The sequence below is a fragment of the Bombina bombina genome, chromosome 6, assembly GCF_027579735.1.
Source record: "Bombina bombina isolate aBomBom1 chromosome 6, aBomBom1.pri, whole genome shotgun sequence".
Lineage (NCBI taxonomy): Eukaryota > Metazoa > Chordata > Amphibia > Anura > Bombinatoridae > Bombina > Bombina bombina.
Window position 1 is genome coordinate 790,742,840 of NC_069504.1, and position 12,264 is coordinate 790,755,103.

Sequence of the window (12,264 nt, forward strand, 5' to 3'; positions counted from 1 at the left end):
TGTTTAAAGTAGAAACCGCTCCCTCGACCTTGGGGACTGTCTGCCATAAGTCCTTTCTGGGGTCGACCATAGGAAACAATTTTTTAAATATGGGGGGAGGGACGAAAGGTATACCGGGCCTTTCCCATTCTTTATTTACAATGTCCGCCACCCGCTTGGGTATAGGAAAAGCTTCTGGGAGCCCCGGGACCTCTAGGAACTTGTCCATTTTACATAGTTTCTCTGGGATGATCAAATTCTCACAATCATCCAGAGTGGATAACACCTCCTTAAGCAGAGCGCGGAGATGTTCCAACTTAAATTTAAATGTAATCACATCGGGTTCAGCTTGTTGAGAAATTTTCCCTGAATCTGAAATTTCTCCCTCAGACAAAACCTCCCTGGCCCCCTCAGACTGGTGTAGGGGCATTTCAGAACCATTATCATCAGCGTCCTCATGCTCTTCAGTATCTAAAACAGAGCAGTCGCGCTTACGCTGATAAGTGGGCATTTTGGCTAAAATGTTTTTGATAGAATTATCCATTACAGCCGTTAATTGTTGCATAGTAAGGAGTATTGGCGCGCTAGATGTACTAGGGGCCTCCTGAGTGGGCAAGACTCGTGTAGACGAAGGAGGGAATGATGCAGTACCATGCTTACTCCCCTCACTTGAGGAATCATCTTGGGCATCATTTTCATTGTCACATAAATCACATTTATTTAAATGAGAAGGAACCTTGGCTTCCCCACATTCAGAACACAGTCTATCTGGTAGTTCAGACATGTTAAACAGGCATAAACTTGATAACAAAGTACAAAAAACGTTTTAAAATAAAACCGTTACTGTCACTTTAAATTTTAAACTGAACACACTTTATTACTGCAATTGCGAAAAAGTATGAAGGAATTGTTCAAAATTCACCAAAATTTCACCACAGTGTCTTAAAGCCTTAAAAGTATTGCACACCAAATTTGGAAGCTTTAACCCTTAAAATAACGGAACCGGAGCCGTTTTTAACTTTAACCCCTTTACAGTCCCTGGTATCTGCTTTGCTGAGACCCAACCAAGCCCAAAGGGGAATACGATACCAAATGACGCCTTCAGAAAGTCTTTTCTATGTATCAGAGCTCCTCACACATGCGACTGCATGTCATGCTTCTCAAAAACAAGTGCGCAATACCGGCGCGAAAATGAGGCTCTGCCTATGATTAGGGAAAGCCCCTAGAGAATAAGGTGTCTAAAACAGTGCCTGCCGATATTATTTTACAAAAATACCCAGATTAAATGATTCCTCAAGGCTAAATATGTGTTATATATGAATCGATTTAGCCCAGAAAATGTCTACAGTCTTAATAAGCCCTTGTGAAGCCCTTATTTACTGTCTGAATAAAAATGGCTTACCGGATCCCAGAGGGAAAATGACAGCTTCCAGCATTACATCGTCTTGTTAGAATGTGTCATACCTCAAGCAGCAAAAGACTGCTCACTGTTCCCCCAACTGAAGTTAATTCCTCTCAACAGTCCTGTGTGGAACAGCCATGGATTTTAGTAACGGTTGCTAAAATCATTTTCCTCTTACAAACAGAAATCTTCATCTCTTTTCTGTTTCAGAGTAAATAGTACATACCAGCACTATTTAAAAATAACAAACTCTTGATTGAATAATAAAAACTACAGTTAAACACTAAAAAACTCTAAGCCATCTCCGTGGAGATGTTGCCTGTACAACGGCAAAGAGAATGACTGGGGTAGGCGGAGCCTAGGAGGGATCATGTGACCAGCTTTGCTGGGCTCTTTGCCATTTCCTGTTGGGGAAGAGAATATCCCACAAGTAATTATGACGCCGTGGACCGGACACACCTATGTTGGAGAAACATAAATTATGCTTACCTGATAATTTCCTTTTTCTTCTGATGGAAAGAGTCCACAGCAGCATTCATTACTTTGGGAATTAAGAACCTGGCCACCAGAAGGAGGCAAAGGCACCTCAGCCAAAGGCTTAAATACTCCTCCCACTCCCCTCATCCCCCAGTCATTCTGCCGAGGAACAAGGAACAGTAGAAGAAATATCAGGTTGAAAAGGTGCCAGAAGAATAGAAGGACGCCCACAGAGAATTATGGGTGGGGTGCTGTGGACTCTTTCCATCAGAAGAAAAGCGGCCCAAACTGAGGGCACCAGACCTGAACCACAACCCAATAAAAAAAAAAACACTTCAACGAAGCCATGAAAAATTTGAAGAAAGCCCAGTTGACACTGACTCGCTGCCAGTCCAGAGCCAAACAAGAGACAGAGAACGGACTCTACTGAGCCAACAGTCAACCAAGAGACACCGTCGCCCCGATAAACGGTTCCTCCAATCACCCCTCAGATGAACAGAAAACAACCCAAAGCCCCAAGGGGACAAGGCAAAGGAACCGGGAAAACCAAAAGGTTCCTTTAGTACGACAGAAACACCTCAAGTGTTTGAGGGCCCAGCTCACGGAGACCAGTTGTGGGATCACTTATATGAGCCATCGCCAACATTATCTGAAAGCGAAAGCGTGCTGCAAGTTCCGGGGGGAACACACCACCCCGCATGGATGAACTATAAACTGGGTTACCCGCATGTGTGAGAGGAGCATTCGGTAGGGAACTCGCTCTCTGGGAGACAGGACCCCCAGAGGCGGATGGCTCAGCAGATCCCTGATTCCCAGAGCCCGAGAAACCGGGTGCTCTCATATGGCATATGGAACAAGGATGGTTGACAGAAGTCACCGAGGCTAAATCGGATTCGTCACCTGACACTGAATCTGAATCAGATATTATAATCGTGTCGGTATCCGAATCCTCCGTAACTGAATCTGAAATGATCACAGGCTCAGCATCAGAATCCCCTATAGCTGTGAAGAGGGGATAGCAATATGGACTGCTTAGTAAGAACAAAAACGGCACCTGACACCACCAATGGCTGGGGCACTCACCACCTCCTATGACCAGACCCACGCAGACTAGAATATCTCAGTTGCCACACAGTCAGGGATGTGGAAATGGGAACAGAACGTAACCATGCCAGGACACAGGGTGAACCGTACAATCCAAAAGCGCACCCAGCCAGAAAGCCGCGTCACTTCCAAAGGCCTCAAAGTTCCAAACCAGGAGCCCATAAACCTCACACCTAAGCAGGTTGAATCATATAACAAACATGATTATAAACCCCCCTGTGCCAATAACCCCCCTCAGGATATATTAACCCTTGATTCCAAGATCTAACAGAGACTCACTGAGACCCTTATGTTAAAAGTTAAATGGGTTTAATGTCCCTTTTAGACACTTGAATACACCAAAGACATTGCTGCCTCCAGTGTCCACTGTTCTTACTGTCCTGCAGCCAATCCCGACTTGATATCGCTTTTTGTGATCAGTGTCACAGACAAATGTGCAATCATCTGTGCCTTTAAAGGGACACTAAAGTCAAAATTAAACCTTCATGTTTTAGATATAACATGCAGTTTTAAGAGTCTTTCCAATTTCATTCCATTATCAAATTGTGCACAAGTCTTTTTATATGCACACTTTCTGAGATGCCAGATCCTACTGATCATGTGCCAAAGTTCCCAGTATAAACGTATATGAATCTTTGATTGGCTGATGGCTGTCACATGGTACAGGCAAATTGAAGTCAATTTTTGAAATTTGCCAGAAAAAAATCTACTGTTCATTTAAAAATTCAGAGTAAGCGCTATTGCATTGTCTTTTTATTATGCACTTATTGATTATATAATTCTACTGTATTTAATAATAGGTTGAGACAGAGATGTTCAATAACTTAGGGTATGACAAAATGTAAGATAACCTCCAATTCAATCTTAGCTTTTACTATCACACCCAGGCTATACGTCATTGAAACAGATACCTTTCTTCCTTGTCTGGGCGATGACCTCAGCGGAACTCTTGCTCATTACTTTGGTAACGTAGAGTGGACAGTTGGTCTGGTTAGCAATGGTGATTGAGCGATTAACGGCTTCTGCTTCCACCTGCAAAGGTATTGGGATACAGAATCATGTAATATAAAGAAATCTAAAAGAAACAACTTTCATCTAGATTACTAGTGCTAATCTTAAAGGGATACGAAACCCAACAATTTTCTTTCATTATTCAGACAGAACATGCAAATTTAGACAACTTTCCAATTGAATTCTATTATATAATTTGCTTCATTCTCTTAGTATCCTTAGTTGAAATAAATACCTAGGTTGGCTCAGGAGCAGAAATGCATTACTGTGAGCTATATGCTGATTGGTGGCTGCACATATATGCCTCTTGTTATTGGCTCACGTTCAGCTATCTCGCAGTAATGCACTGCTGATCCTTCAAGCAACAAATTATATTAAGAGAACAAAGCAAATTTGATAATAGAAGCAAATTTGAAACCTGTTTAAAATTTTACACTCTAATTGAATCACAAAAGAAAAACATTGGGTTTCATAGCCCAGTATCTAAAAAATAATTTTAAAAACAGGGAGACTTTTTTACATTAAACTTTACAAACACCTTTGCGTTATAGTAAACATAACGCTGATCCTCCGCCCGCAGCTCCTGCGTCATTGGCATAACGATGACGTTCCGGCTTCTTCCAATTGTTGCGTTACCTCACGAGCTGGATGCCAAAGGGGACACACAACGATTGGAGAAAGCTGGATCGTCATTGATATGCTAAAGAAAGCAGGAGATGTGGGCGGAGGATCGGCGTTATGTTTACCATAACGCAAAGGTAATAAAAAAAAAAAAAAATAAGCATCTTTGTAAACTTTAATGAATGAAAGTGCTCTGTTGTTAAGAGTATTTTTTGATACCAAGCACTAATTCATTAAACTTTACATTCACTTTAAGTCCTTACATACATACTGTAATACATTTCAAATTTGTACTAACCAGAGTTGAGGAAATTAAGGTTTTTAATAAAGAATTATAAAAAATTGTGAAGTCAAGTTTATGAACTTTAACACTGAAAACAAAAAATTAATATTAAGTACGGTTGTACAGTAATGTTAATTATTACAGCTATAGAGAAAAAAGTCTTACTTCTTCTGGTCGGCTCAAAACATGTCCTTCCGGACCACCGATTCCTTGTTCAAGGACCCTTTGTTGCTCCTGGAAAAATAAATACATAATGTCACAATGAATATATAGGACAGACAAACTTGGAATTAAAGAGGACTTTGTTATACTTAACAGTCAAAAGAGACATTTTATATATACCAACACTCTATTCTATTGTTATTGTTGAAACATCTCCTGTATGCATGGATGTGTATATATAGATATATTTATTGCTTATATAGGATTGGATTAATCATATGATAAGTAAGATTTAAACTATTGAATACACATTCTATCTATTTGCATATTGCTGCCTTAAGGTCAGCGCCCCCTCCCTATAGTTAGGGTCTACCTTTATTATAAACTTAAAGAGACGCCTTTATTGTTTCTAAATGGAGTATTTTAAATATCCTAATACCTAAAAAGTCCCTTTCAATGAATATAACTGTGGTGTTTAGTGACCATATATACTACAGTATGTAACACGAATACTGCAATATGTAGCGTGTGTATGTTTTGTTGTTGCTAGATTTAATATAAATTTTAATAGTGTAGAATTCTTTACACAAACAAAACTTTACTATATTATCCTCAGTTTCATGATAGAAACTATGTGCCCCAGATGTCACTGCAATATTCCTTTACCTTTTGTCTCCAACTATTCACTCAAACATCTAATATACAACAGTGTGTACACAAAGTAATACCAAATAGCTTTTGCCAATAACTCAAGAGAGTAAGACAAAATATTCCAACACACACAGAAATAATGCATATATAGAAAACATTATAAATAAGTAATGATTCAGATAGAGCATGCAATTTTACACAACGTTCTAGTTTACTTCTATTATAAATTTTCTTTGTTCTCTTGGTATATTTTGTTGAAAAGCAGGAACGTATGCTTAGGAGCTGGCCCAATTCTGAGGCACTATATGGCAGCAGTTTTGCAAGAATGTTATCCATGTGCAAGATCTTCCTTTTATTCCCCACAGCCAGTCTTTAGACAATTCCTGCTTCTTCCACCTTAAAAACATATCCAAAATGTGCCACTTCCTCACACAAGAAACAACTGAGATTTGAATCCACTCCCTCATTATTTCCCGCCTTGACTATTGCATCACCATCTTCTCTGATCTTCCTAACTGCCAGCGTTTTCCTTTACAATACATAATGAATGCTTCTGCCAGGCAGATCTTCATTACAAAAAATACTGACTCTGACATTCAAGACCCTCAATTGCACTGCTACCCCCTATATCTCAGACCTTATCTCCAGATACTCTACCTCCCATCCCCTTTGCTCAGCTCACGACCTCCTCCTCTCTTGTTACCTCTTCACATTCCCGTCTTCAGGACTTCTCTAGATTGGCCTCAATGTTGTAATTATCTGCCTCGCTCCACAAGACTCTCCCCTAGTTTTCAAAATTTCAAGCACTCCTTAAAGACTGTTCTTCTTCTTTGTTCATCCCCTGAACCCCCTTAGCATGTAAGCTTACGAGTCCAGCTGGTCTATAGGTCACCTTCATGAGAACTAATTTACAACAGTGCAACTCTTGGCAGAGCCCTCTACCCATATGTCTTCCTTGCATAACATACCTAGGTTCATAGCGCTGCAGAATCTGTTGGCGCTCTACAAATAACTGATAATAATTACACATTAGATTTCATTAAAGGGACAGTCTACACCTTATTCATCTTAAAGTTTTACCTTAGATTAAGCTGCAAATAGCCTCCTGCACCCTTTCTATATTATGCAGCAGGAATGGTAAACAAGTTATTTTAAAATGAACATGGTTTCTGGCCACTTTGAAATGCCTGCCAAGCTCCGCTCACTGATGATATCACAATCTGGGCTGCATATGGCATCCAATCACAAGAGGCTCACTAGTTGTATTCAACAGACTGTTAATGCTATTCAGCAGAGTGCCTAATGTCATCAGTGGGTGGAGCTTGGCAGCCATTTCAAGTGGCCAGAAACAATATTCATTTTAAAATAACTTTTTTTTTACCTTTTTGCTGCATGATATAGAAAGGGGTGCAGGAGGATATTTGTAGCTTAATATAAGGTAAGACTTTAAGATGACTAAGGTGTAGACTGTCCCTTTAAAAGGGACAGTCTACAATAGAATTTTTATTGTTTTAAAAGATAGATAATCCCTTTATTACCCATTCCCCAGTTTTGCACAACCAACCAACCAAGGTGATTACCTTGTAGCTAAGCATCCTCTGCCAGCCGCCTGATCACATGACTTTTAATTTATTATCTATTGCCTTGCATTTAGTACTGTGTTGTGCTAAATCTTAAATAACTCCTCGTGCGTGAGCACAATGTTATCTATATGGCCCACATGAACAAGCAGTCTCCTTTGTGAAAAGCAAATAAAAAAGCATGAGATAATATAGTGGCTTAGAAACAGGCAGAAATTTAGAGGTTTAAATGTTATTAAGTATATTACTATATCAATGTTGGTTGAGCAAAACTAGGGAATGGGTAGTAAAGGCATTATCTCTCTATTTAAACAATAACAATTTTAGTGTAGACTGTCCCTTTAAGTCTTTTGGTTCTTTGAATGTCTGTGAAAACTACTGAAAAAAATCCCCTGCTGAATTACTGTTTCTTACAGGTTTTAATAGGTTTAACTATATTTTGCTGTGTATATTAATTTGAGAGATTTTACTAATTCAAATGGCAGAATTTCTAATGGATTGGAAGCCAGAAATGACCCAAGCACATAAATAGTGATGGATCGGTTCCATGTGAAACTTAGAGGAATCATTTTTTTTACAACAACACTCATGAGGTGGATTTATTTGACATAGCACTGTGACGTTAATATGATTCTTACCTCTGCAATGACATCACCATTTTCTGCGTGGACTTGTGCAATAGCCCCCATGTCACGAATAACACTGAACACCTCATATATCTGGAAATAAGCACAAAATTGACTTTTTAGTGTATATATATATATATATATATATATATATATATATATATATATATCATTCAAGCTAGGGGAAATGGGTTACATTTATCACAGAAATGTGCAGATGTATGTAAAATATGTCAAACTCTGTATTACAAAAAAGGCCAAAACAGATTCTTTTTAAAGGGACAGTGAAGTCAAAATTAAACTTTCGTGATTCAGATAGAGCAAAGCAATTTAAAACAACTTTCCAATTTACTTCTGTTATCAAATTTGCTTTGTTCTCTTGGTATCTTTTATTGAAGAGTAAAATGGGTAGGCTCATAAGAGCTCAGGAGTGTGCACGTGTCTTCAATATTCTATGGCAGCAGTGTTTTGCAACATTGTATAACAAAGCTACAAATATTGTTGCAAAACACCGCTGCCATAGAGTACTAAAGGCACGTGCACACTCCTGAGCCTTTATGAGCCTACCTAGTTTTACTCTTCAATAAAAGATACCAAGATAACAAAGCAAATTTGATAATAGGAATAAATTGAAAAGTTGTTTAAAATTGCATGCTCTATCCGAATCATGAAAGTGATATTTTGAATTTACTGTCCCTTTAAGCATGTTACATTGCAAAGTGTGTTCTAACAGGATGTTGGAGTTGTACTATTGACTGCAAAGTCCCTTTAACAAAAGAACTGTGAACCAACAAAACTACAGCTAATATTTGTCTAACAAGATCAGAGAACCCACACTCTAACCGAGATAACTGAGACAATCTGAATGTTGAAGTAATTAATGGGAGATGAAAGTACATAAAGAAAATACTCTATAAGAGTATTCTGCAGAATTAAAGGGATAATCTAGTAAAATTAAACTTTCATGATTCAGATAGAGCATGCAATTTTAAGCAACTTTCTAATTTACTCCTATTATATTTTATCGTTCTCTTGGTATCTTTATTTGAAGCACTAAATGTAGCCAACTACTCAGCAAGAGCTACCCAGGGTGCTGAACCAAAAATGGGCCGGCTTCTAAGATTACATTTCAACCTTTTCAAATAAAGATACCAAGAGAACAAATAAAAATTGATAATAGGAGTAAATGAGAAAGTTGCTTAAAATTGCATGCTCGATCTGAATCATGAAAGTTTAATTTTGACTAGACTATCCCTTTAAACACATAAGGCTCCATGTATTAAGCAGCGAATGCTGCTTTGAAAGCCTTGAGGTTCCAGCTTGCTGATACAAGCCTGCCTACTACAATGTAAGAAGCAGTAGTCATGCAAGATAAATCCCCCTAAACACATTTGTTGTGCAAGAGCAGGGGTCAGGGCTGCACAAGCAAATGCTTGTACATAAATGCAGCGGACACTGTAGTCGCTGCTCGCCCGCAGATTAGTAGATGGGACCAAAAGTACACTTCTATACTACTGGGAGCTAGCTGAACAAATCTGGTGAGCCAATGACAAGAGACATATATGTGTAGCCACCAATGATCAACTATCTCCCAGTTGCTCATCACAGCTCTTCAGCCTACCTAGGTATGCTTTTCAACAAATGTTTAGTTATGGAAGTAAATTAAAAAGTCTATCTGTACCATGAAAGTTTAAAGGGACACTAAACCCAATTTTTTTTTTCTTTAATGATTCAGATGCAATTTTAAGCAACTTTCAAATTTATTTCTATTATCAATTTTTCTTTATTCTCTTGCTATCTTTATTTGAAAAAGCAGGAATCTAAAGTTAAGGAGCCAAACCATTTTTTGTTCAGCACCTGAATTGCGCTTACTGATTAGCGGCAAAATGTACCCACTATTAAGCAAGCGCTATTCAGGGTTCTGAACCAAAAATGGTCCGGTTCCTTAGCTTAGATTCCTGCTTTTCAAATAAAGATAACAAGAGAACAAAAAATGACAATAGGAGTAAATTGGAAAGTTGATTACAATTGCATGCTCTATCTTAATCATTAAAGAAAAAATTTGGGTTTAGTGTCCCTTTAACTTTCACTTTTATGTCCCTTTAAAAGAACACTGCGATTAAGGGGTTGATCACAGACTTACTCTTATTTTCGTTAGATAACAATCTCTTAACTATGACAAGTATTGTAAGTGAGTTTTTCTAGTGATCATAATCCCAAAATGCTTCTGATGTTGATACCCCTGAAGCTCCAAATTGTTACCTCCTGCAAACAACACAAAATTATTATCTGGGTCCTTAATCTCGCAATCAAAACAGGAAATGTTAATTAATAAAATACAAAATTGCGCATTTGTGGGTTTATCGATTACGTCACACGTTGGGACTGTAAATTGAAGAAACAGAAGGGGGCGCCAAAATTGTGCACTAGCTTCCAAAACAATGCCTATACTAAGAAGAAATGGATAAAATACATTCACAAGGATAAATAATCTGATTGCAAGGTGCTAAATATCACGGGCCCCATCCGATATGCAGCGTCGCCCGCAAAAGCCGGCGATGCCGGTTTTCGCGCGGGTTTACTATCACATATACGGCGTAGCATACAAGTTACGCCCGTATATTTCACCCGTCGCCCGCAAATTTTACTCCCATAGGCTAACATGGGACCGCGTCGTAAGTCGGTATCCAATATCCAGCGCAAGGCCTTACGTGGCGAAAATGGAGAAATTCTACTCCATTTTCACCTCGCCATAAAATGCAGCCGTAGCAGGCCTTGCGCTGAGTATGGGAGCACCGTAACTCCCTAAAATTCCTAATCTGACCACCCTCCACCGCCGCCACCTACATTAAATGTATTAACCCCTAAACTGACCCCCCTACACCGCCGCCACCTACATTAAATTTATTAACCCTAATCTGACCCCCCTACACCGCCGCCACCTACATTAAATTTATTAACCCCTAAACTGACCCCCCTACACCGCCGCCACCTACATTAAATTTATTAACCCTAATCTGACCCCCCTACACCGCCGCCACCTACATTAAATATATTAACCTCTAATCTGACCCCCCTACACCGCCGCCACCTACATTAAATATATTAACCTCTAATCTGACCCCCCTACACCGCCGCCACCTACATTAAATTTATTGCCCCCTAAACCTAAGTCTAACCCTAACACCCCTCCTAACTTAATTATTATTTAAATAAATCTAAATAATATTACTATTATTAACTAAATTATTCCTATTTAAAACTAAATACTTACCTATAAAATAAACCCTAAGATAGCTACAATATAATTAAAAATTACATTGTAGCTACTTTAGGATTTATTTTTATTTTACAGGCAACTTTGTATTTATTTTAACTAGGTACAATAGCTATTAAATAGTTAATAACTATTTAATAGCTACCTAGTTAAAATAATTACAAAATTACCTGTAAAATAAATTCTAACCTAAGTTACAATTACACCTAACATTACACTATCAATAAATAAATTAAATTAATTAACTACAATTAGCTAAAATAAAATACAATTAAATTAAATAAACTATATTACAAAAACAAACAAACACTAAATTACAGAAAATAAAAAAAAATTACAAGAAGTTTAAACTAATTACACCTAATCTAAGCCCCCTAATAAAATAAAAAAGACCCCCAAAATAATAAAATTCCCTACCCTATACTAAATTACAAATAGCCCTTAAAAGGGCTTTTTGCTGAGCATTGCCCCAAAGTAATCAGCTCTTTTACCTGTAAAAAAAAGACAATACCCCCCCAACATTAAAACCCACCACTCACACACCCCTACTCTAAAACCCACCCAATCCCCCCTTAATAAAACCTAACACTACCCCATTGAAGATCACCCTACCTTGAGCCGTCTTCACCCAGTCGGGCACCAGTGGTCATCCGATCCGGGCAGAAGTCTTCATCCGATGGGGCAGAAGAGGACATCCGGACTGGCAGAAGTCTTCATCCTATCCGGGCAGAAGAGGACATCCGGACCGGCAGAAGTCTTCATCCTATCCGGGCAGAAGAGGACATCCGGACCGGCGAATGACGGTTCCTTTAAATGACATCATCCAAGATGGCGTCCCTCGAATTCCGATTGGCTGATGCGACGTCAATTCTATTGGCTGATCCAATCAGCCAATCGGATTGAACTTCAATCCAATTGGTTGATTAAATCAACCAAATGGATTTTTCCTACCTTAATTCCGATTGGCTGATAGAATCCTATCAGCCAATCGGAATTCGAGGGACGCCATCTTGGATGACGTCATTTAAAGGAACCGTCATTCGTTGTTAGTCTGTCGGCCAGGAAGGATGCTCCGCGCCGGAGGTCTTCAA

At 38.8% G+C, this 12,264-nt stretch overlaps 1 protein-coding gene across 2 annotated transcripts in view; it reads right to left on the reverse strand.

Annotated features, from left to right (window-relative positions):
- The window catches only part of DPYSL2 (dihydropyrimidinase like 2), a 251,698-nt gene that overhangs the window by 25,825 nt on the left and 213,609 nt on the right, over positions 1-12,264 (reverse strand). For both annotated transcript variants that reach the window (XM_053718101.1, XM_053718102.1), the window contains exons 6-8: positions 7,909-7,989; positions 5,043-5,111; positions 3,874-3,994 (exon numbers count right to left, since the gene is read on the reverse strand). In XM_053718101.1, the coding sequence (XP_053574076.1) occupies positions 3,874-3,994; positions 5,043-5,111; positions 7,909-7,989 (271 nt within the window). The remainder of the gene's footprint in view (positions 1-3,873; positions 3,995-5,042; positions 5,112-7,908; positions 7,990-12,264) is intronic.